The sequence below is a fragment of the Lepisosteus platostomus genome, chromosome 13 (genome assembly GCF_059453375.1).
Source record: "Lepisosteus platostomus isolate fLepPlt1 chromosome 13, fLepPlt1.hap1, whole genome shotgun sequence".
NCBI lineage: Eukaryota > Metazoa > Chordata > Actinopteri > Semionotiformes > Lepisosteidae > Lepisosteus > Lepisosteus platostomus.
In genome coordinates, this window is record NC_142623.1 from 5,913,468 (window position 1) to 5,939,678 (window position 26,211).

Genomic DNA, 26,211 nt, shown 5'->3' on the forward strand with positions numbered 1-26,211 from the left:
TTTGCTTGTAAGTCATTGAGATTTATTTTTTATATTTCATTTTTTTTTCTCTGCAAGGCCAGAAAGTGCACACTCTTGCCCGTGTGTCCAATTCAAGTGTAAATGTTGTAAGTGCAGTGTGCAGTGAGATAAAAAAAAAACACATTTTATTGCAGCTCAGCCTCGATCTTTCCCTTCATTTTGTACTGTGTTCAATTATATTCGAGATAAAAAAAATGTTTCAAAATGGGATTGCAGTAATCTCTCATACCTGGGATCGATGCTCGATGGTGTTTAAAATGGGCACATATGAAATGTGATTTGGATATCTGAAGCACTTCATTATACTTTTGTTGAGTAACTCCTAACACTTGTGCTGTACGACCCAGATTGCCCAAGATCTTATGAAATGTGTTCCATAGAGGCTCCCCAAAGTTCAATCTGCAAAGAACCAGACCAGTCCGCAGGCCTGACGGGCCAGTTTGCATGGTTTTGTTTTTGGCTTTTCTGACATGCTTTGGTACAACATTGGTACCGTTTCATGGAAATGCTTGGCACAGACCTTCTCCACTCCAATCCTTGAGGCTCCACAACATCGACTGGCTGTACTTAACAAGCAAGTGCAAATTCAAAGACACCTTTGTGAACTACTGGAATCCTCCTCTTCCAGTCTGGACCTGTCTGCTCTCGATTGTATTCTAGGTGTTCTCTACTGCCACAAAGCTGGGGATTAAATGAGAACATTATTGTGGTGATCCACGAATTACAAAAGCTTAACATGGCCTTATTATGGCACAAAACTGTAATACAAAAACTCTTGTATGCTTTTTGAAAACCCTGACACTTAACTGAACAAGGCATGTGTTCAATGTATATGATGAACAAGTATCTTTTAACCAATGGCCATGATGTGCCATTATAGTCAAATGGTTGCTTAATACAAATTTCATTGTGTGCCTCCTTTCACAGATACTGTACACCGGAGTCATTGAACTCCTGTCTGTGATTGGTGATCAAAGGGAGTCTTATAGTGGATCCTTAAAATAAAGTATAACAGTAACATATTGTGTGACTGTGGCCTCCTAAAGGGACCTTCACTGCTCTCTGATTGAGTCAGTGTATTCATGTTATCAGTATCGGTGAGGATACTCGCTGCACCTCTCTTATCAATTCCTTCCAGATCACAGGAGTGGCAGTAAGTGATCAGCAAGGCTGTGGTATTACAGCACATTTGAAGGTACAGCACATCAAGCCAGATTGGTCCATTACTCAACGTGCTGTCATCACAATGGCTCGTGATACATGTGGCCATGGGAGTCGCTGGGCACATGGCACGCTGGTTGTGGCTCAGCATATACCACGCTGGCTTTACGTGGGCCATTGGCAGAGGTCTGGGGAGTGCAGTAGCCGCTATGTCCTTGCTGTGCTGGCCGGTCATACTGAGGCTCCATGGGAGAGTCATTGGACGGCTCTTGGCTCACGAAGGGCCTAGGAGCCTGTGCTGGGGGCACCACTCGGATCACACAGATGTTCTTCTTGGGGCCCGCGGCGAAAAGGTCTGCAGACTGCTCGCTGAAGGGGGTGGCATATTCAGGCTCGGGGGGCAGGGGCTCAGCGTATTCGTGGATTTTCCCCGGGACGTCGTAATGGTTCAGGATGAGTGGGATTGTGTAGCCCTCATCAGCCGCAGGACGGAAAGTGGAGCCCAGCTTCTGTCCTGCTGCTATGAGATCCGGCTCAGCATAATCTGGGGACAGAGGCAAGGGGAAAAGAGAGGATGTGAGGACAGGAAGAGTACAACATGCTATAACTAATGGTCTGAGAGATGTGTTTCCTTTACAGTTCCATCAGAATAAAGACACATGTACATTTGTAAAAATCCTGACATAGACTAACTTCAGGCAGTTGCAACTTTGAAAAGAAAACTTCCTTGTTGCCTTGTAATGGGGAAGGATCCAAATCCCACTGGAGATCATTTTATCATAGATCATTGAAGCAGTGCGCTCTAGGGTTCATGCTGTGCTTGCTGTGCTCATATCAGCAGCTTGATAATGTAACTGGCACACAAGGCAGCTGAACTTGTACCTGGGCCTGCTGTCAGAGCCTTTGGAACTCAGGATAAATCATTTTAGAAGTATACCTGTCAATCCAGTTTATGGAATCATTTAGCTACACTGCTACCACTCTGGTATCTTGTTACCACTCTATATCTTGATATACTGTACACATATATATTTTATAGATGAGTATTTTGTACAGCTCAACATTTTTACTCAAGTAATGTTGGTGAAATACCCTTGAGCAAGGCATGACAGCAGCATCCCACCTGGGATTTGAACCCACAACCAACAGGTTACGACTCCACAACCCTTAACCCCCAACTGCTGTCAACCGAAGGTCATCCGATCTGAGAAGCTAAGTAAGGCGAGGCCTGGTCAGTATTGGGTAAGCTCATGACCTGCTGCATGACCAGGTTGCTGTTGTAAGTCGTACTAGTAGGTGTCCCTCTGGGTCAGAATTTCCTAACAGTTCCCTGGTATGTTGTCAGGAGGCAATATACTGTAGGAGATGCCATCCTTCACACAGGATTTTCGACTTTGGTCCTGTTTGGTCATTAGAGATCTCATGGTTCTCACTGCTAGGAGGAATTGGGACATTCACCCTCATGTCCTGGCAAAATTCCACCCTTAGATAGAACAGTCAGGGCTGGCAAACATTCCCCTTTAATTCATGGCTGGAGTATTTTTTATTATTAATTCATTTTTCTTCTGCTTTTCAATTGATTGCTCTTAGTCAATCAAGCTTATTGACAAACACTTCTTCACATCTTAGTAAAACTACATTGAGCAGGTACAGCATGTGATGATAATCAAAATGGTAAGTCTGATAGCCCATCAGCTGATACATCACCAGACTTTATCTGCTTTGATCTCAAAGTGGTTTATGTTAAGCTTTTGGTGAACTACTGCAACTGTTCAATTGGAAACCAAAATACAGCACCTCTTCTTGCAGTATGACTGCCTGACAGGCAGCCCCTTATTCCCACTTTACCTAACAGGAAGCCTTAAAGGCTAAGTAATTTTACTTGCAGAGGCTGAGAGAGGGCCCCGATTGTTGTAGCTACTGACCTTCTGTCCTATTTATCATTGCGTCTCTTATTGAGGTCCGAGCCTCTCTCTATACAGCCAGTGTCTGGGGGGGAACACTGCGTGCCTCGTGTGTGTGTCCTTTATTGGGCTCTAATTAAAGGCCCCTTTCAGAGCAGCACTGGGTGAATAAAGAAATGTTTATGCTACTCCAGGGTAATTGACGGGGCTGGGAGAGAACAGGCAGCCCAGAGAAAAGCTGTTCACTTGTCAAACTTCGTTTTTGTCTCGTTCAATGTCCAGACCAGGGCTGGGAGACAGAGAGGTGCTTAGAGTCCAGTCCAGACTATACTGCACGACTTGGCTGCTTTCCCTTGTCTGTCTCTTTCCAGTCCTTACTTCAATACGTCTAATGTACAGCAGGTCACCTTTTGTGACAAGAGCCCAGGTATTTAAGAAGTGACAGGAAATCCGTTGGTATTTAATCCCATAGACTGTCATTCATCAACAGATTGTCAGTAGTGGAACCAGTATTTAATGCCAAAACAACAAAGATCTACATCTGTGCTTGAGTACACATCTTCAGGAAGTATAGTATTCAGGGAGTAGTGTTATTAGCTATTCAGGTGACCTTAAATTATTGCTCATCGTGGCTAATATATCACAATTACCAACACCACATTCATTCAAAGGTTCCAACAGCATATACCCATCTTTCAGCATTGCAAAACACAGTTCTTTGAGGAAGAGCAAGCATTTTTTGCCCCTGAAATGACAGTAGGATATTTCATACTATACTGACAGGTGTACATGAACGTTTTAAAAGGTTCTTCTCACTAGATGATTGATGCCAACGGACAGCTGAGAGGCAATGGCAGCTCCTGAACTAATTCCTCACCTGTCAGAACAGCTTTGGCCAGGTCTTTGTTGGTGTCCCCCCTCTCCAGAGGGTACGCAATGAGCTCCGATTCAGATCGAGGCAGGTTACCGTGGAAGCAGTCTTGAGTCTTTCCCGCTGAACCTTGACAACCTGGAAAAGGAGATCACAGGAAGATGCAGCTTTGAAAAAAAGTTCTTGCTGCCTTGGGGAGGGATCAAAATCCCACTGGAGCTTTGGACAGGATAATTAACACTCTTCTCACAGTAGCAAATAAAAGAACATTTATTCACAGGCCATTATGTTATTCACGCTGGGTTATTAACCCCAGTGTCCTGGCCAAATTTTCCATTGGCCTTTACCAATCATGGCCTCCTAATAATCCCCATCTCTGAATTGGCTTCATCACTCTGCTCTCCTCCCCACTGAGAGCTGGTGTGTGGGGAGCGCACTGAGGCACTATGGCTGCAGTTGCATCATTCAGGTGGGGGTGCACACTGGTGGTGGTAGGGGAGTCCCTATTACCTTGGGAAGCGCTTTGAGTGTAAAGTCCAGAAAGTGTATAAGGAATTATTATTATTATTATTATTATTATTATTATTATTATCATCATCATCATCATCAGCAGCAGCAGCATCATCTTCATCATCATCGCTGGAAGAGCAGTGTCCTTTCCTTCTCTCAGAGGAAATGTAGGCCAGCAGCTCTCCCATGAAATGATTTTACAGGAAATCGATGAGAAAAACAGCCTACCTTTTACTAAGGAGCACTTCACTTCAGCAGCATTTGTTCTGGAAAAAAAAATTAAGAAAGGGTTAACATGAGGAGTCCTGGCAAGCTGCACAGCTGCAGGTAATTGAATCCACGCTGGTTTGAAGTCAGCTGGGAATGTGTTTGCCTGCAGGAATCAAGTCCCTTTCCTTTCCCTTACCTTCTCTTCCAGCAGATGCCCGCCAGCAGCAGACCCACACAGACTGCAAGAGCTACAGCTGCCCCCACCACCACTATCACGGGCCGACTGGACTCTGTGGGAATACTGGGATGTGAGACTGGCAGAGAGCAAACACCAGGCACAGCGCCCACTACGTGACACCTCAGTTGACACCATTCATTTTCCAGCGTGGGCGAGTTGCTGGCAAATCGAACACTCCACAGCAGAAAAAATCAACTGGGCAAACTTTTCCCCACAGTGGAACATCAGGCCCATGGTCTCAGAATACATGCACAGGATCTGATGTGGGTTCTGAGGTTTTTATTTCTATCAATACTGAAGGAAAACAGCTGAAGTTACGCAACAGATGAGACTGTCACTATAGTTTTCTTTATAAATGTTATAAAATGTTTTTTATTTCTAAAACACTCCTTTATTTGTCATTCTGCGAGTACTTTCATATGAGCACGACAGTAAAAATAGGGTTTACCAGGGTTTATCTTTGCCTTTTAAAGATGCACAGAGGGGGAATGAATGTTTCTCTTTTCATGGAAGGTGGTGTCAAAATCTAAACAATTTTAAACCACATTCTCCTGGTTAAATCCAAAAATAGGACACGTTTAGGGGGCTGTTCAATCAAACCACAGCCGTCAAACATCAGTTACTGGTTTTTCATCCTGTCCTTCAGATCTTGTGGTGACAGCATGCGTCCATTCGTCTGGTCTGTGTATAGTACTCTGCTCCAGCAAGACAGGGCTCTGACCTGAGTCTGGAGTCTTCTTGATTAAGGGGCCCTTGGATGTGGTCACTTCCTGAGGTGACATTGCTGTGCTGGTCACTCCTGGGGGGCTGTAAGCTGTCCAGAGAAGAAAGTATGTTAACAAACTGCCCAACACACAACCGTGCTTCTCTAATTCACACAAGCACGTGGTTAAAAAAGTGAGTAAATGGTTAAAATTATTTTTTTCAATGATTTCCTGTTGGGTCTGACTCTAGTCAGCTCTGACTCAATGGGTCTAATGCACAGCAGGTTTAGTCAGATCCAACAGGAATTCATTGAAAAAAAGAATCACCATGTCCTCATTTCATACCTTCCCCTTTATCTAAAATAGTTAAGTTCATTTATATGGCCGTATAACCATCTAAAGCGAAAGAACATTTAAGGGAAAACTGGGGGGAAATTAAGCTTAAGAGGCCCTAAAAGGTTCCAATGGAGTTGTAAACATAGGACCCAAGGTGATTTTATACAACTTCCTGCTAAACTGCAAGTATTTTAACTCAAGAAAACTTTGTTTTCTTGCCTTGTTTCTTACACAGCAGTTCTAATCCTTGTAAATTACTAATGACTGGAGTCTCTCATTATCGCTAATGAAGCAGACATACATGCCAAACATACACAGATAATTAGAATATCAAACGTCTAGGAATGCAAAAGAGTTTTATAGCTGTGGGTACTTCCAGTTCTTGTTTCCTGTTCTCTGTTTTCCACCAAAATGAAACTCGCCACAGCCTGAATGTAAAAACCAACAATTTGGGCACAGATTTAAAAGAAGATACCACTTAGTTCCTAAAAACAAGCAGTTTACATTGCAGGAACACACTTATGCAGTCAGTAAGAAGCTATTCTTTTAAGGGACGTTTTCTCAACCTTTTTAAACATGTCCACATAACAAATGTACTAAAACAAGCACATAAATGCTGTACAGTGCAGTACAAAGGTAAATATAAATATGCTCTAGACACACACACAGGGGACTGGCTGGAGCTAGATTCTGGAGTGGATTAAAGGATTGCGGAGGTGAGCATTCGCACATGGTGGCATCTCTCGGAGAGACTCACCGAAGGAGCGAGTCCGCAGCGCCGGGCACCCCAGCACACGCACCTGCAGGGCGGCCCTCCTGTGCCAGTCTCGAGGCCGGAGGAGAAGGTAGCGTGCCGCCACAGATGGGATGAGGCTGTTCTGCGTCTCGTGAATACTGTCCGAGTTCCCCTCGAACACCTGGCCGGGGCAGGGGGCAGGAAAGACAGCTTAGGGCAAGAAAGGGCAGTTCCGGTCCTTAAAAGCACATTTTGATTCAAAAGGAATAACGAACATGTTTCAGGCTGGGCTATGAAGAGGCCATTAAAGGCTTCTGTTATTGTAAATAAGGGGAACTGTGTGATGATGAATTAATTTTATAATTGGTGATGGGTGACAATTGCTGATTCCCACATGGGGTTTAATTAAGGGGTTTGTCTGATGCATAAACCATGCGCGTGTTGATAGTGGTGGCTGGGTTGTTTGCAGAAGACTCATTGTACAGCTTCAGAGATTCTCTGCAGCTCAAGACCCCTTCACTGGACTGTACATCCTCGTGTGTTTTTGTATAATCCTGGGTTAGGGTCTGCCACAGAAGAAAAACAAAAGGGATATTCAACCTGCAGTTCTGCGAGTTTGCTCCATTGACTTTGATCTTATCTGTAATTGATAACAGATCAATATAGCAATTAAAGTGGTGGTTGCACCCAGGTGCTGCAGGTGAGTAGATTGAAGATGAAGCATGGAAAAGAACCCCTACATTCAAGGAAAGAGTAACGCATCAGGGGGTTTACCGTAGTAGCAGAACCGGGAGATGCCACACTCTCAGCCCATCTTACCCTCTCTTCCTTACTGCCCACTGTCTTATACACTTTCCAGTGCTTGCGGTCTCTGCTGTAGTGGACAGTATAAGACTTCACATAGAAATCATTCCGGTCTTCTGAGCCCTTAGTGATGATACCTAGAAAAAAACTGAACCACCATTAGTACTGTCTTAAGAGCAGTTTTATTTGTACATTTTCAGCTTCGTCTACGAAATTTCAGCTTTTCATTTCATTCTGTAACACTATTCAGACATTTTGTGTTGGAGGCATGATGATTTACTTTCAGACCCGACAGGGTTCACTGTTTGTATTATTACTGCAAACAAACTTCCTAAGAAAGTGCTTGTAATTAAAAGGTCACGATGACTTTTCACACATGCTGCTTAATTTCGTAGTCCGTCCAGAAGCCTGGGGGCTTCTCCATTTAAAGTGATAACTATTGATTAATTAGCCGTTTTAATTTGTGCCTGCATGAGAGTTTGAATTAATTATCAAATGAAAACTTGCTTGAATGACTTCATTTGATCACAGAGGGAGGAACTGACTTGTTTAGCATTTAAAAAAAAGGGGGCTAAAAATTATACATTTAAAAAAATAGTAATGTCTTAATGCACAATAGCTGTGATATCTGTAAAAGGTGAAGGACATACCTTTTAATTTAGAAAGTGCTCACATGTATTAAACAGTTGAAAAGATCAAAATAAACAAATTATCACAGTCCATCTAGATTAAAAGGCAAGTTGTTTATTTGTTTCTTATTCTGAGTGCAGGAAAAATTTAAACTTGAAATCAAAGCACGTCATATCCACGCATACCCTAACCTGCCAAAATATTATGAATCCCCACCAAATAACGAGTATGGTCCCTGTGAGCAGCAGGGGCAGTTTGAACAGAAAGGGACATGTTTTATACCAGGTTAAGGAATACTTTCAGCCCAGTTCCATCCCACTTTTCAAGAATCACCTTCTGTTGAGGATATATGGAACTGAACTGCATTTTCCAGCTTTTCCACCAGTTTTCTACGGGAATGATATGTCTCATAAGTCTGTTATTAATGACTGTTTCATTCTCCTCAAGCCAATAATGTATTTGCAGCCAGTGGGAGAATCTATTCATTTGACTGGGACTTCCCAAATTTTAAGCCAGGTAGGGTTCAGGTGTCAATGATAAAGACTGTAGACTCGATTGCGTGCCTGCTTTTTAAGAGAAGTCCATTGGTTTTGGGCAGTGAACAGACAGATTAATAGAAAGATGACAATACCAGCAGATCAACAGACCAGACAAACAAATTCAACAAATGCACAGGCAAATGGGCAGATGGGCCTTCTGACCTGTGATGTTGCTCCTGTCTCTCAGGTCTAGTTCGAGCCATGGATCTGCAGAATCACTCTTAGGTGCCCAGATGCTACGAGTGCCCTTGTTTGCTGGGGACCACACAAAATGACGGCCCAGGCTGTCTACTTCCTCCCAGTAGGAGGAAGCATTAAAGAGGAACACATGTAGCTCATCCTGGCACTCTGCAGAGAGGAGGTAGGGATCACAGTCACAGTTAGAGCACACTTACACATACTGTATTATAATCAGCATGCAGTGAGTATTCCGGTACTGACAATTTTGTGGAATTGCGTGATTCATTCTGAGGAATGTTCTCATATACTGACACCCGCGCACAATGCTAATGTAATGGTCTCTACACAAGAGTGGGCATTAATAAAAGGACACAGACCCCAGAATAAGCAACCATGCTTGATGTTCACAGCACTTTATTCAGACACTGATTTCCCACTGATGTCCCATGAGGGCCCTTGACAAAAATCAGTTTATCACAGGAATCCACAAATCTCAAATGCTGTATCGACTGTAAGAAATAATAGCCGTATTTGCAGAGTTATGGCCCTCATTTTGGGCAGGTCAGTGTTAACAGTCAAGCTCTCTTTCTTGTGAGGTCTTGAAACAGCCCCTTCAGCCTTACCTCTGCTAAAGACGAGCCTCTTCTCAGAGAGTGAGCCCCTGTCAAGAGAAAGAAGCACCAGGGGTGTAACATTACTTATGATTTGCACAATTTCAGCGTCGATATGGAACAAGCACCTGCAGACTTGCAAAAGCCTGAAAATTGAACTCACGTTTTGGAAAGAACCCCGTTGGCAGAACTAGACTCGTACAGCGTTATGCTCTTCTCTCGGGACACAGTGATGGGACCCCCCAGCGAGTCGGAGATCACCCCCGCATGGACGGCAGCCTTGCAGAGTACGGAGGTCTGAGACAGAGACACGGGGGGCACCAGTGTCAGGGCACCTCTTCAGGTTTGACACACTGCGTCTATCTGCTGGACTGGGACAGATGTCATGAATTTGAACCTATGTATTTTGTAGAAAGTTAAAGTTTGAATTCCCATCTGGAAGGTTGTAGGATTGTGTCCCCTGTGCAAACACTATTCCCCAGAGCATGTTACTCCAATTTCTCCAGTCTACCCAGCTGTAAAAAGAGGTATTGGCATTTCTAGGGGTATATAAGAACTGACTATCATTCCATCTCCTAATCCTGAACTACTCAGCTTAAACATTACAGAAGCCAGGGTTAGGTCTGTCCTGATGAGCCTGTGGGCTAGAGTATGGATTCTTATTAGTTTCCCATGAATGGAAAAGGTTGGTAACACAACACCTTATTGCTGCATATCAAGCCAGTTCTTGAAGGCTGTTAGGGAACTGGGACACTGAGTGATACCCCCCAAAGAAACACTGGACTGTTTTTTTTTTACTTTAAGGAGAAGTTGACAAGCTTCCCAGTTATTTCTTGTATTACTAGCTGAGTATCTTGTCTTGCATGTTCTGCCTCTGCATCTCTTCCTGATCTCACTAGGTAGCTATGGGGAGGTTTGAATGGAAACAGAACTGATGGACTCACATCTCTGTAGCCCTGGACAGCTTGGCCCCAAATGTCCCCACTCACATCCCGGCAGCCCACAGGGCAGAATGCGCTGGAAAACAGCAAGCAACCAGAGATCAGCAACATTCACAGCCTCTCTACTCCAGGCAAAATCAGACTACCATTCCAAAGGGCCCAACACCACCCATAGCTAGGTCCCCAACAATCCACTGGATCCCCAAGAAACAAGGAGGGCATTGCAACAGAAGCACAGCAGTATCTTGACAGCATTTTCCATGAAATTTGAGGAAAAACAGCAGTCGATATGTTTGGTGCTATGTAGAATAAAGTAATCTCCACTCACCTGACCTGCGGTGTGCTTAGATGGGTTCCTCTCTCCATGCAGGAGATGAGGTCTGTAACCAAGCAAAGAGTGTTGGGTCAGTAAGCGAGCAGCTAGTTCAACTGGAAAAAGGAAAATGGTGGATACGTTTTTTCACATGGAAACGTCTGTACTCAAAACAAAGCTCAACCTTTCTTGAACCATGAAGTGGAAAGATGAGGATCACTTGACTCCCAGGTGCCTCTTTCAGCTGGTGAACCTTATTGAAAGGTAGGTGATGTGCCATTAAGGATAGGAGAGCAGTTTTATTTATAAAAGGAACAGCTAGGGGCCAGGACTATGAAAATGTTACTTGCTGAAACATTCTTAGAGGATTATTTTTTGTAAAACTTTTTGGATGAACCTTCAAAATATTGGCAGTAAGAGGATGTGGGGATTGATCTGTCCCGTGACGTATCAGGTCTCGGCTCCCTTCCCCCTTCTCCTGCCCCCTCCATCCCAGAGCTGCTATCCATACAGGGATGACTCACAACCCCTACCACAACCACAACTCTCCCCATGGGCCCACAGACAGACGGAGACAATGTGCAGACTGACACACCGCCCCACAATTATCAAACCTCTTGGCTTCCAAGGCCTTCCCTGATTTTAGCTCAACAGGAAAAGTCTGTGACAATTATTACAGTGCGCTTTGTCAGACAAAACCTCATCAGCAAAGCTGCACGCCAAGTGAATACCCACTTGACTAAGCTTTGAATCATTTGTTATGTTTATATTTTCTAATTTATAGACTGAACACATGTAGGAATGTTTATAGACTATAAATTAGTCTATACATTTGTCTACTTGCATTGGTGACTACAGTCTCCTAGTCTGATCACACACAGTTGGTCGAACTGTTAATGGAGGTCAGGGTTCAGATCTGGTCATAGCGGAAAAAGAGCTTAACCGTTGTGGGAGTTTATCTTGGCCCCTGAGTTTGAAACCTCTCAGTAAAGTATTTGGATGGTGCAACATTAATTCTTCTGCCTGTGCCATCCCCTTTCATTTTATGAACCCCAAGTGAATCCACAGGTCAAACAACATGCCTAGAAAAACACACACATTACTTTTCTCTACACATGAAAGACATGAATTAAGACATAACCGCAGATGTTCCTGACTTCTCCTTCCCTGCTGTCCCGCAGTTGCTGTGTGGATACTTGTGTGTGGTCAGGCAATAGTTAACCTGCTGTTCCTCAGCCAACAAAGTGCACATAGCTTTCCACCCACACAGTCTGGGATAGAGGCCTGGGGCCTCTCTGCATTCAGAGCAAGGAAGGCAGCCGGCATCCCAGATCTCTGTACAAACATCTCCACAGCTAGTTCAGCTAGCTCGGGTGATATGTGGGGGTTCCAAAAACTCCTTTTCCAAACCTTTATACTATAGAAAACAAAACCAAGAATACACCCTGGCTTTTTCGAAAAGGCCAGACAGCATTCCATCGGAATGTAATACGCTATACTGATGTTTTCTTGTATTTATTAATTGTAATGAAAACTTTCTATGATTATATGTGTTTCTTAAATTAAGACGCAGCATTATGGTTGTTGCTAACAGATATTGCTTAGCATTATTGCTTGGTATTCAGCAATAGGTTTTTACAAGGAGACAGGGATTTAAGCAATGAAGAAAAGACATTTGTATATATACGTGTGATGTGATTTCTCTAAAACAGCTCAAAGAAGAACACTAATAAAATGAAAATCAAAACTAAATAAAAGCAAGATGAATTTAAAAGCCATATGCAATTACCCAATGTATGTTATTTGTCGTCATCAGTTTTTAAATGGTGTTTTGGAAATGTTAGAAGCCAAATACCTGCACATAACCATATTCCACTACAGTTATATTAAATAGATACTATTTGATACTAGTAGGGACATGCATTTGCAGTTTGTGTCATTTTGAATTCAAGATTTATGATTCAATTCAATTATTTTTCTTTAATGAAAAATGAAATTAAAAATTGCTTTAATGAAAGGAAAGGTATTTTTCTTTAACGGCGCCTCTATCCTTTGATATAGCAATGCAACAGCCTTCTGACAAATCAGCCTATAAACAGACGAAAACAAAACACACCTTGACCGAAAGCAGAAGGAGCAACAATATTAATTATCATGACACTCTCTCTCTCTCTCTCTCTTTCTCTCCCTGTCGCTGTCTCCCTGGCTTCCTCCAGGCCCACAGTAAACAGGCAGACAGGACACAGCTGAGGACCTGCCCAGCATTCTTCTATCCGGATACCCTTGTGCACATGTGGAAAAATGCTTTTCATTCCAGAACATGGTTAAACACAATGTTGCCAATTGCACTGAACATCGTTTTCAGATACAGGCATGTGGCATCTTTCATACAAACACCAGCTGGACGTTGGCCCCACAGTTTGTCTGTCAATGGGAGAAGAGTCATGCAGTGTGCTCAAAGCGTATGGCTTTGCAGACATGCGTACGGAGGGACACTCCCTAACAACTGGAGATTCGCAGGGAAAACATACTTGTGTTTCCTAGAACTGGCCACATACAGAGTGAATATAGTTTGTTAAAGCTTCCTAATCCTTCTCAAGAAACAGTTCACAAGAATACAGAGAAATAGTTAATTAATTCTACTCTCTCCTACACCCACTTCTTGAAGGGTTCTGGGGTATCAATGTTTATAGAATTTAACAACTCTGTGTTTAGAAAGGCCTCCAGATTTCACTCTTAAAAGCACCTCAGCTTAGTTTCCTCTTGTGTTCCCTGATCCCTTATGTTAATAAAATAGCAGCCTCCTAACACTCCTGGCCCCATGTTACAGCCCACCGGGTCGATGACATCTCACAGTCACAGCACCAACATTTACTGGAGCTATTTGCACAGGTCCTGCTGTGATGATAATAATAATAATAATAATTGCTTACACTTATATAGCGCTTTTCTGGACACTCCACTCAAAGCGCTTTACAGGTAATGGGGACTCCCCTCCACCACCACCAATGTGCAGCATCCACCTGGATGATGCGACGGCAGCCATAGTGCGCCAGAACGCTCACCACACATCAGCTATCAGTGGGGAGGAGAGCAGAGTAATGTAGCCAATTCATAGAGGGGGATTATTAGGAGGCCATGATTAGTAAGGGCCAATTGGAAATTTGGCCAGGACACCGGGGTTACACCCCTACTCTTTTCGAGAAGCGCCCTGGGATTTTTAATGACCACAGAGAGTCAGGACCTCGGTTTTACGTCTCATCCGAAGGACGGCGCCTGTTTACAGTATAGTGTCCCCGTCACTATACTGGGGCATTAGGACCCACATGGACTGCAGGGTGAGCGCCCCCTGCTGGCCCCACTAACACCTCTTCCAGCAGCAACCTTAGTTTTTCCCAGGAGGTCTCCCATCCAGGTACTGACCAGGCTCACACCTGCTTAGCTTCAGTGGGTTGCCAGTTGTGAGTTGCAGGGTGATATGGCTGCTGGCCATATGTCATCATAATAGCTGTTTACCCACATGTATGCACTGCACAGCACATTGCAGGTTATAAGTAACATATGTGGTAAGCAAAAAAAAACCCAAGACAAACAGCAATAAAAATAAGTGGAATCAAAGAGGTAATTACTGAGGGGTGAGGGTTTTACAGTTCATCTTGTCCAAAAGCCAGAAAACAACTGCTTTGAAAAGGCACAGTACATATACACTATGACATCATGGTCTGAAGATAGGAGAGGTGCAAAGTTCTGCACTGTGCAGGTTTTCTTTTGCAGTGCTTGTTGGCAGAACAGTAGCAACACTGCGAGACAAGATAATTCAGCTCTCCTCGCCAACATGGTTGTCTTTCTTTAAGGTGGTAAGCTACATCCCTTACTAGTTAAGGTAGCTTGCCCAGTCCAGACAAACAGCCATATCACGCTGCAACTCACAACTGGCAAACCACTGAAACTCAGCAGGTGTGAGCCTGGTAAGTACCTGGGTAGGAGAGCTCCTGGGAAAAACTGAAGTTGTTGCTGGAAGTGGTGTTAGTGGGACTAGTAAGGAGCATGGTCTGTGTGGGTCCTAACGCCCACCGTGTAGTGACGGGGACACTATACTGTAAAAAGGCACTGTCCTTTGGATGAGACATAAAACCGAAGGTCCTGACTCTCCGTGGTCATTACAAATCCCAGGGTGTTTCTTGAAAAGTGTGGGGGTGTTACCCAAGCGTCCTGGCCAAATTTCCCACTGACCAATCATGGCCTCCTAATGATCTCCATCTCTGAACTGGCTTCATCACTCTGCTCTCCTCCCCACTGAGAGCTGGTGTGTGGGGAGCGCACTGGCACACTATGGCTGCTGTTGCATCATCCAGGTGGGGGTAAAATTGGTGGTGTAAAAGTGCTATATAAGTGTAAGGAATAATTATTAAGAAAACCTTACTCACTTCACACAGTGTGGACCCCCAGCCCCTAGTCAGAGAGGGCGGGGTGCCCCGAGTTTGACCCTGCAACATCTCCAAGGTGCAGTTTTTTGGCACCTTTGTAATCTAAAAGTGAATCTACACCCCCTCAAGAGAGACCCAGAGATTCAGATACCTGGCTGCTGGTCAGTGGCGTAGGACAGCACAAATCCTCGACCGGAGCGATGGATCCCGGAGAGGAACCGCAGTGTCGCCTCACTGGAGTTCAGAGCCACCTTCTTCTCCATCATGTGCATCGTCCCACACAGCGGCCCTGAACGAGGACAGGCACAGGGGCTCAGTTTCTGGATCACAAACACCAAGAGTGATTCCGCAGCACCGTTTGCACTGGGTAGGGCATAACATAAAGAAAGAGACTGGTGCGGTAGTGCATGAAATCTGCAAATAAACTGCAGGGGTGTTTGTAGTGAGCTAGACAGGGTACATATAGTATGTGTCAGAATTAAAGAACATACTATACACAGTATATTGGTTTATGGGAATGAATATGTATGTGTTCTTTCAATGTTATTTATAAGATATATCTTTTCTGTAACCCCGTAAGAAGGCTGATCACTAAAGGATAAATAAATATAATTCAAATAAATTTGTCATAAAATCTCTTTTTACTTTATTGATTCTGGATTGATTCTAGAAAATAGTAGTTTAAAATGGCAGACTTACATTTCGGATGCAAGGCGACAACAGAAATAATCTGCTGCCATACATACTGGAGTCTGAGGCATGTAGGAGCGCGGAGATGAATGGGAACACAATACCAGGAAAATCATATTTCCCCAATCGGTTTCCTGGAACTGTGTTCCCATCAGCTTTTTCGTTTCTTTTCACCTCAAACCACTGTATGTTCCTTTCTGTCTGGAAAGCCACAAGGTGGGCTGCATTCTGTGTCATTTGTCGTCGTTCTCTCTTCATTGTGAACTACTCTTATCAAAACAAATTTGGTCTTTTCAAAACACAAATTCCAGATATGGAAAGAGGTATAACAGCCCTCCTCTGTCCTCATGCATACTGAACACTTAGTCCTGCAGGAAACCGGGGGATGTTCCTACAGTAAATGCTGCACCCCCACAGTGCGATTGGGATTAAACCTATGTGGTCACCTTATTTGACCCTGTCAAACAATAGGAACATTTTGCAAATGTGTGTCGCTGAGGTTAAAGAGTGGGAAACTGAGGTCAGTCTGAGTGTCTGGGAATCAGGGAGGCAGCGTGGGATAGAGGTTTCACGAGGGGATCCCGGGAGAAAGGCAGCAAGCTCATAATCCATCTGTTAAAAATGTGTGCAGGAAATATTTGATGAGGCAAGCCTGTTTGGAATGTCCCTCTGATTGGCACAGCGCGCAGGATCTCAGACACTGCCACAAGTGGCTGTGGTGACAGTCATGCTCCATCTACCGCAGGAGTCATTACAGCAGAGAGCAGCAACGCCCAACACCACTGAAGACTTCAAGACCTCAGCTGCTCAGCTAATCTGCTTCTTCCCCATTAGTGAGAAGTAAGAATTCAAAATGTTTTTTTTCCGGCTACCTCTCAATGTAGTTTGATACAAGTGCGAGGTATCCTGCAAAAGGGAAACAGTTATTTAATTGAATTTGCTACCAATCTGGGTATAACCTGTAGATACACAACTTCAAATTGAAATGCACTACCCTGTTCTGAACGATCAGGATGCTGACAACAGGTAGAGTTTATATCATCCCTGCTTACACTTAGGTCATTTCAGTATGGCACTGTCCTCATATAACAAAACACTTGACTAAACATTCTGATCGGATTGCTGCAGGGCGAACGGCAGCGGAATGGCAGGGCACAGTGCCCCTTACCCAGGCTGGGCGCCCCGTTGGAGGGGATGATGGTGAGAGAGCCAGCGCTGCAGTTGGGGGAGTATTCTAGGTCAAAGTCCCCGAACACCAGGCGCAGCGTCCTCCCCTGTGCTGCCTGCAGACGCCACACGCACTGTGTCCCATTGGGGTAGGTGCCTGGGAAGTTTCGCGAAGCCAAGGTGCCACTCTGAGTGCCAAGCACCGTGTGCCCACAGCCATCGCCTGCAGAGGGAGGAAATGGCAGCTTACATGAAGAATTTCTTTGCATTGCCTTCCTTTACATTGCTCTGGTCTTCATTTTCCTATTCCATTTTTCTTTCCACTGTCATTCTTCTTCTACCATCTCATTCTCCCATTCGAATGAACTTATTGGCTGTAGCAAGTTCACTCCCACTGTGAGAGGAAGAGGGAAACTGGAGAATGATTCAAACTTTACAGAGGAAGGCACCCGAACTCAGAATCAGACCAAGGACCCTGTAGTTGAGAGGCAGCAGAGCTATTTGCCCTGTCACCATGCTGCTCTATTTCAATAACCATTCCATTTCAAGGTCACGGAGACACAGCTATCAGTCAGAACTTTTCCCAACTATAATATTTTTAGACAAAATATTTATGCCCAATTAATAATTTTTTTGAACCGGCTCATTTATTCGGGAACAAGAAATTATTTTCTGCTTCTATAAACCCCAGGTGTCTAGCTCAGTCGCACATATTTAATCAAAGAAGCCAAACTGAACCCTGTAGACTGCACTACTGAACTCATATACACTCTCCAAGAAATGTGGGGATGTTTTTTTGCGGGAGAGACAGCTGGTGCTGCTTACTAATCACGCTGAGTTAAAAATAATGAATCACACTGCTAGCTATATTAACTAATTCTTTTCAGGGTGGCCAAGATACCCGTGTATTAAAAGATCTGGTTAGGTGAGTAATGCTGTATTGCAGGGAAATTTCTGACACGATTATAAAATTACTGTTTATCCCAGTAGTCTGAGATCATAACCTCATTATGAAAAAACAACAAATAATAAGCTCTCCATCCCATTCTTATTTACTTACATATGTGCTGACAATATGGAATTGCTTCTGGCAATTTCACCCTTTGTACTTGAAATAAGTGCTTGATATGATTTCCTGTGCAGTTTATTCTGGATTCTTATTAGCTGTTCATCAACCTTGACTGAAAAATGGCTAATATGAGACTTAAGTCAGCATTCCTGTTCTCAAAGCAGAGTCTTTTTAATTTATCAAAAAGCCACTGCACACACTGCAGACAAACATTCCCACACTTATTATCTGTATTTGGACAAAAACACAGAACCCAGCAAACACCATGCTGTCCTAAAGCAGTCTGCTAATATCTTACAATTACACCTAATCTCTTCCTGGGTGTAACCCACAGTATCTGGCAATCTATCATATTAACAAGGGCCCTCGTGACCTGGTTGCAAACTTTATCCAAGACCAAACAAACATAGTCACAATGGGCTATAGTTATGGTACGGGGCTGTCATACTCCTGGAGTCTGAAGAGTGTTTCGTTGGATGTTCAATCTCAGGAGCTGCTGTTGCACGGCAACCCAGGAGTCCAAAATCACTCCAGCTTTACCCCATCTATTGACCATTCTTGCTCCCTGTAAGAAAAGCTTGGATTTGAACCCGCAATCACCGAAAAAAGTTTGGATGTACTTTCAAATATTTGGCAAATATTAGAATGAATGGGGTCCTTACTATGGAAAAATAAAAATAAAGTTAAGTATTGCATAATGACGTGGTTAGGGTTCAATGGTTTTTGCAGGTGTCTTGTAAGTAAGACCAAGCCAGAGTGTTACAAAACTGGAGCAGATTTTATTTTTGTCTAATAGCCGTGTTGGGATCTCCCTCAGGCTATATAAAGAGGTGCTGCCCTCCCCTTGCGGTTTTAAATAAAGGTGTTGTGAAGCATTTAATAAGTAAAAACTAAGCTGAGTCAGTTCTGTTCTGAGAAAACCCCTTAGCACGCTCAACCTAAATTGTACGTCCCGTCCTGCTGCGGTGGTTTTCAAAACGCTCCTTGTTGCCACCCAGAAGCCATCTATCAACCACTTCCCTCTGTTCAACTCATTAGAAATGCCAGAGCATGCCATCGCTACCTCCAGGTGCATCTAGCGCTTCAGCAAAGTTCCCAAGGTGCTTTACAAGAACAACACACTAGCTGTGACTGCCAACTGTTATATAGTAGGGCTCTACTGGCAGGGCAAACACCATTCTCAAAAATGGTCTTTATGAGTATACAGCAGTTCATAAATGGGTAGAGCAGGGCTCTAACTGCTGTGTAGCCCACTGTACACGCCAGGATTAATCTTTGGTTTAGCATAGAATTGTATATCCAACATAATAGAGGGCAGGGACAATACAGGGAACTAGTGTTCGTGTTGACACGTAGAAACTTGAGATTAGTCTGGGAGGCTTGTTTATAAAATAAGGGCATTATTGAATTTCAGTATCCAGGGAAGAGCTACGCTCAGATTAATGTCTGGACTACAGAGCAATAAAACATTGGAAAGTATTTCAAAGAAACATCTTTTTACAACAGAAAACAAAGAAAGGGGCAAGACTCTGAGCACTCTTCACTTGATCAGACTCTTAGGGACCTGAACTTGAAGGGAAGGGGGGGAATTAAAATTCCAAAGGGAAATCCCAGGGAAGGCGTGAGGAAGGAGTCAAGATTTCATCTCTCCTCGTATAGCGGGTTGTAAAATCTAGCCATTTTGCTACAGCCATGTCACCCTTTTACGGTGCTCTGCTTCATATTGTGTGAGTAATCTTCCACACCACTTCACAGACCATTACCTTCACCAGAGTCTAGTCAGATTAACAAGCGTGTTTTCTCCAGGGACACACGAGTGTATGGGAACAGACTGGTTGCGTTTTCCTGTATAATTGCTTGGACAGGCCTTTCTGCACTAGGAGTGTAATTTGTTCCAGCATGCACAAATGCCATGTGCTCAGCAAACAGGTCTGAGTTTGGGAGTCCGCGAGAGAGGTGGCTAACTGATGTTGGCCGTCACTGATCAAATAAAATACAAGATAAATCTTAGAGTATCTGTACTCCAGTGCGGCATTTGCTGGTCTTTTCTTTACTTCCAAATGAAACTTACCAAAAAGTCAACCAAATTACATTTCACTAGGGACATCGACATCAAAGAAATGAATGCTTTGTGAATGTCTGGAATATTTGGTGTGATAGGTTTAACCCCTTCATTAATGGGTAGCCTCCTGGCCATAGATTAAGAAGGCTCGAACCCAATTCAGGTACAGATGGGGTGGAGGACTGATGCTTGAGACGAATGTGGGGGGGGTGACTGTGTTTGACATACAGAGCTATTTTCATAATGATGGTGATTCGGAACAGCTTTGTGTGAATGACTTGTCATTGTTATTCTTCTTGAACTTCAGTTAGTAACTTCCACTTAGTCAGAAACAACACTTTAAAAATCATTTAATTTCTCAATTCTGTGTTTTTGTAGTCAGCTGCCAAACCCTTAATCCTTGTACTGAATGGTGGGAATCACCCTTTTTATATATTTCAAAAAGGTAGAGCAGGACTTCAGCCACGGAGGATGTATAAGCAAGTCTTCACAAGCTTTTGTCTTTCCCTGACAGGATGGGAGACTGTTTCCTTTCAGTGAAGGATAAGTTCACATCAATCACATTGCTCTAATGCATACTTATGAAGCCAGCTTCCGTAGTTTATGTCTGTGCAGTAATTTCCTTTTATATCATTACATGCTTGTTCCATTCTTTATTTTATCATTCTGTAGGTTTGTGAGAATTTCTTTCTACTTAGCTGACACTGCACCATACTAGCAAACTATGCCATCACAAGTAGATTCCAAACACTGTGTACGTGGATGTTTGGGATGAAGAGTATATGACAAAAAATAGTATCAAACTAGGACGAGAATTCCATTAAATATAAGATAGGCACAAACAAGATGCATGTCAAAACATAACTTCCTGTCATTGAATTTTGTGGAATCTGGAACACTTACCATGACAAAGCGCACGCAAGGAAAAAATCCTGAGGATTTTTTTCATCAAACAAATCAAAAAGGACGTGTGCAAAGAGGATAAACAAAGCCCATTTAAAGGATTCTAAATTAACGTTTGAAAAGACGAAAGAATACTTATGAACTTAAAGGTTTGACTTTTGTGGTCATCTTCTGCATCATTACAGAAAAATGAACACAGCTGGGCTGGCTGCACAAACACATTCAAAGTTCATTTCTGGTGGTGAGGCTGAGCGCATTTTTTCTGGACTAACTCCGTCTGTGAATGTGCCCACTGTGATTCACGACACTGTCTCCTGAGTGTTCTGGCCTGTTGCTCAACGCAATGTAAACATGTTGAGTTCCTGAGCAACCCCATTGTTGCTGCTGTTCCCATTTTTCTGCATGTGCCCAGAACACTGCAGACCAGGCCACTGCACGTTTGTCAGTGGGCTAATTTGCTCATATTCCAACAGTTAACATAATAACGGGACGTCATTGTGACACCTCTGAGGAGAGATTCTACACTCCCAGTCCTGCAGTGGGGCACAACCCTATGCAGAAGCAGTTAAACCACTCTACAACTGAAAGGTGGAAGGAGTTGCAGATTAAGATGAAATTAAGTTTATAATGGGTTCAGTTAAGTCATTGCCTTGGACAGAATGAAAACCAGGAGAAATGGTAAAACGCCAGGGGGGAATATGGACTCGATTCCAACTTGCAGCCTCTGGCACAGCATGCGACTCATTTTATAGGTCTCCTTTGATCATCAACAACCTAATACTAGGATCCAACTGAGCAAATTATCATTTCATTAAAGGACCTTATACCTTAGACTGAACTGAATGGGAAAGCTCCTCTAGTCTTTGAGGATGGGTGCTGTATCTTTGATGTACAGTACTTCAATGCCACAATATCTGTATATTCCAAATAAAGGTTTTACCTTTACTATATAATCCAATTCAGGAAAAAAATTGTTTTCAATTTACCTCATACTCGTGCTCTTGCGCTTTTAATGATTATATACAGTATATAAGGAATGCTGTGGTGTCTCAAAAGCCACATCCTTAGTTGGGTATCCCCATCTTAAAGTATTGAAGCCTTGACTGAGAGGCCCACACTCAGATCTCCTTTGGTGCTCATCACTAGCCTGGTGTCTCAGCTCCTTCACCTGCAGAACAGTCTCTTAAAGCAGTTTAATGTTGGTTGTAAAAACATACCTCTATCATGCACCCCACTGCAGTGATGGCCTAGAGTGGTCTTCAAGTGCCAGACTCCTTTTTATTTTATATCTACTGGCTTCAGTAAAACCTCATTTCTAAAGGATGTGGAACAAATAATAGTTCTAAGCAGCTCAAAGACTCTGTAACACTCTAAACCATAAAAAGGCCATGATCATTCCATGTTTTTTTTCATCTCGGGTTTTTCCCATCGCTGGTGTTCTTGTGAGAGATGACTAAAGAGACATTTTCTTTTCCAGTGCTATCTGGAGCCATCCAACACTCATGACAACCATCCCATAGTGATTCAGGGAAACCAGACAAATCCTGCATCCTGAGGGAAAATACAGCTCACATGCATCAAGAGAAGTGGCAAGACATCTGTGGGGGGAGAAGGAATGTGAATTCCTCCAGGTACAGTAACTTTACTTGTGCACTTCACTGTTGCATGCTGTTAATGAGGACTCTTCTGTTCACAGCTGGCATCGGTGCAACACACAGTCTACACTCACGTCCAAGACCCCACTTCCTGCTCACGGTCTGTGTCCAACAGCCCAGTCCGACATTTTCTGCAATATTTACTACTGTTGAAAATGTGCTTCTTGAAATGATGGAAAAGAAATAGTGCTGTAGCTCATTTTAGGGGGACATGCAGTACGTTGAAAAGTTACATAGTGACTCTGAACTCTTAGCCCAAATTTTCAGAATGAGTCAGAATGACTGGAAATGTACTGTATAAAGATCTAGACAGCTATGGAGTGCGTCATGTGTGTGTCCGGTGTAGGGGGTTGGTGGTGATGGAAGGAGACGTACATTTATGCGTTTGACACTGAGGAAACCAGACTTGGTCAACTTCCAGTTTTAGATTAAAGGTGAACTGCAGTTTCAATTTCTCAGACTGGTTATTAATTGCAAGTTACAAAATAACTTATTTAATGCCATCGCAAAATTTTACAAAATCTGAATTAAACACAAACTTGTGAACTCCTGGTCTGGCTACAGGCAAGAGCGAGAATATAATGTGAACTGTATGAATTGCATGAAGCAGCCCTTCCTGCTCACTAGTCACTGTAATGACTAATGTAATGTGATGTACCAGTGAAGAAGCTCAGGTTGTGCACCTGACATTTCACTGCATAAGTGTTCCTAGTGATCTGCACACAGAGGTAACAAGTGAGTAGCATTTGTCGGCAAAACTGTCTTGAGGTTGAGAGCAATATTGTTATATGGATTAAAAGAGATGTATTCACAAGCCAGCGTGTTTACAGTGTAATAAGTCTGCTTCACCTCACCGGAAGTTTAATCATTCAATACCATTTCTTTTAACAGGCCAAAACAACCAATGAATGTTAAGGTAAAACAACCGATTACTATAAAAGCACCTATATTACAATAAGGCAACTGTCTAATCAAACTTGTTTTTTTTTAACATGCGAGTTGACTGTAATTTTGCTCACATCAAATTTGGCACAACAGATTTTGTGGGTGCACTTAGCACCCAATTCTTCTTGAATGTATTCGTCACACAAGGTCCTATCCATAATTTCTGCGAGATTTTACAGTCAGAGCTCAGCCTCAACTGTACTGAAAGCATGAAAATCATTCTTAATTTCTACAACCATTCTCTTGCGTAGTAAAGGAAACGCATCATAAAAATAATAGTTTTAAGGGTTTTCCCCCATAAATTACTTAAAGTGAAAAAAGGAAAGGACTACAAATGTTGACGGAATAAAAAAACGAATCCCCAAAAATGATGCAATGCATTATGGTGAGGTGTATGAACAATTATCTAATATATACAGAATGCGCGATTAATAATTGCTGCATACAATAGATCGAGTCCTACAAATGCGCCATATATCCAGTTCAACCTATATTAAATATTAGTATTTTTGATTCGTAATTATAACCTGATATATTTTATTAACATTGCACCGAACGATGTGTTAAGGAGTGAATTGTGCATCACTTCAAATCAATACGCGCGTATCTTTGTCGTTTTTAGAAGATCTTACAAAATCTAGTGATATTCCTTGTCAAAACCAGAGAATTCCAAGCAGCGTGTTATGAAGCACTAGAATAGTTATTTGGCTACACTCTTGCACGTCCTACTGCTTTCTCGTTTTGCATTTTTATTTCTTTTTGCAGCTCGTATTCTTAGCAAAACAGCGATACAACATTATATTGCTCTTAGCCCTTGATGGCAGTAACTGTAACTGTTTTGATTGACAAAGCTTTATGTTAATTGGCAATACTAATCAGTTTATGTATTGGTGAAACAATATTCAACTGCTCTGCATCGTCTCCGATGCTCAGAAGTCATTGATATATATTGTTTGTATGAGCCAGGTAGGCCATTACAAATCCCTACAGAATAATTAATAAAGCAATCAATGGGAAAAAAAAGCAAAAGCGCTAAGAGAACCATTCGCGATCTGCAGACATTCTTGGTGGTGAACTGTACTGTACAGTATGTGCTGTTGTTCATCCCCTCCAAACTACAGTTTAGATTCCTCCCCAGAGTGCACGCAGTGCGGGCAGGTGTATTTGTCCTCACCTCAGCGACGCATGATAATTTACAGCTCAGATAAACACTGTGCTTCTGCAGAATATCAAACTCGTGGTGCTTATTTTACTCCCTTTCCTAATTCTCCTGAACAGTGAGAACCGTCTGTAAAATTATTCTCGGACAGCGAAAGGGCTGTTGTCGCTTTGCTATTTTAACACAGTTTTTTCTTATTTTTTTTTGTACTTGGACGCAATGAAAATTGTCTGAACAGTATAGACTACAACAGAAATCATATGTCAGTGGCGAACATACCCAGTATCCGAGAAGCAGTTATTCATTAACAGTACAGTTTAACTGCACTTCCCACAGAACTCACCCCGACAGGATAAAACACCGTACTTTTAGTGTTTGAAAGACGCTTCGGGAGAAAGGAAGAAAAATAAATGCCTGGTTTAGTCTTGAGCTGTTTGCTGACCATTTGAATGTGAAAATCGAGTGATAGGAACGTCCAAAAAAAAAAACGACTTACCTTCTTGCCCGTGAATTCCCTGAGTTTCAACAAATAAAATCAGCAAAAATCCGGTTACAAAATCGACAGTGTCCAAAACGCTTCCAGGTGTCGCATACATGGTGTAGATGAGCTATCTCCAACACCGCGACCCCTGCAAATCAGCCATCAGTTACAGTTTATTCTTTAATACAAGCCAGGTTGCAACTTTACTTGACACAAATCAAACAACCGAGGCGCTGACTACTTTCCATTGGCCGAGCGCGCAGCTAGCGCTCCGGGATTGGCTGGGGACGACGCCAGTCAGGCAGCCCAGTTCCAAGAACCCTTGTCCAAATAAGGTCGAGCCTCTGCGGGAATTTTGCTGTGTTACAAATTATTCCCCCGTTTTTTTTTGTGACATCATGGATAATTAGTCTCCGAGGGATGCGGGGGCAGCATGCGTTTAGAAAACAGTCATTGCTGAGCAGAGCCTCAAGCCCCCTCTCTCCCTCCCTGGACTCTTGAGTACAGTTTGATCAGAAATCCAGACAAACACTTGTTGCTCACTCTGTGAAAATTATCGCTCTTATCCTGCAGTGTAATGTATTGCTTCTCAATGAACTTCACTATCCCGGCTTAGTGGTTGCTTTTCTTTAACATTTTATTATGGTAGAATCGAGTTTATTGGGTGATTTAACTACATAACACCGTAACTTAATTACCGTAGATACATAATACAAATATGAACAATTGTGTTTTCTTTTTTCAGCAAGGAATAAACCTATTTCTTGTTCCTTTGTAGCCTACGCATGGTGACGCAGCTACCCAACTGAACTAATACAAATATTATTACTAAAGCTCGACAGTCTCTTGTACGCTCACATTCCGAAGACCTGCTTTCTTCTGAATTTGAATGCAAATAATATTATTGTTCATCTTCTCTTGCCAGTAGTGAATAACTGCCCTGC

At 42.9% G+C, this 26,211-nt stretch overlaps 1 protein-coding gene across 1 annotated transcript; it reads right to left on the reverse strand.

Moving 5' to 3' along the window:
- On the reverse strand, positions 1-25,518 carry LOC148649739 (discoidin, CUB and LCCL domain-containing protein 1). The gene is made up of 15 exons (XM_088602801.1): positions 25,283-25,518; positions 16,995-17,216; positions 15,288-15,425; positions 10,725-10,776; positions 10,400-10,472; positions 9,619-9,752; positions 9,468-9,505; positions 8,827-9,012; positions 7,511-7,632; positions 6,713-6,872; positions 5,637-5,729; positions 4,874-4,967; positions 4,696-4,733; positions 3,964-4,095; positions 1-1,726 (listed from the first exon to the last, which is right to left on the reverse strand). The coding sequence occupies exons 1-15, from the start codon at positions 25,380-25,382 to the stop codon at positions 1,263-1,265; spliced, it is 2,046 nt and encodes a 681-aa protein (XP_088458927.1). The 5' UTR covers positions 25,383-25,518; the 3' UTR covers positions 1-1,262.
- Positions 25,519-26,211: the final 693 nt, after the last annotated feature.

What these genes read in the sequence shown, in the direction of transcription:
- LOC148649739 (XM_088602801.1), bottom strand. Translation starts at nt 25,382, where the DNA reads ATGTATGCGACACCTGGAAGCGTTTTGGACACTGTCGATTTTGTAACC. An exon ending in CGCCACTGACCAGCAGCCAG is followed by an intron (nt 10,777 to 15,287) that starts GTATCTGAATCT and finishes GCTTGGTTACAG; the next exon opens with ACCTCATCTCCTGCATGGAG. An exon ending in AGACAGGAGCAACATCACAG is followed by an intron (nt 7,633 to 8,826) that starts GTCAGAAGGCCC and finishes GTTTTTTTCTAG; the next exon opens with GTATCATCACTAAGGGCTCA.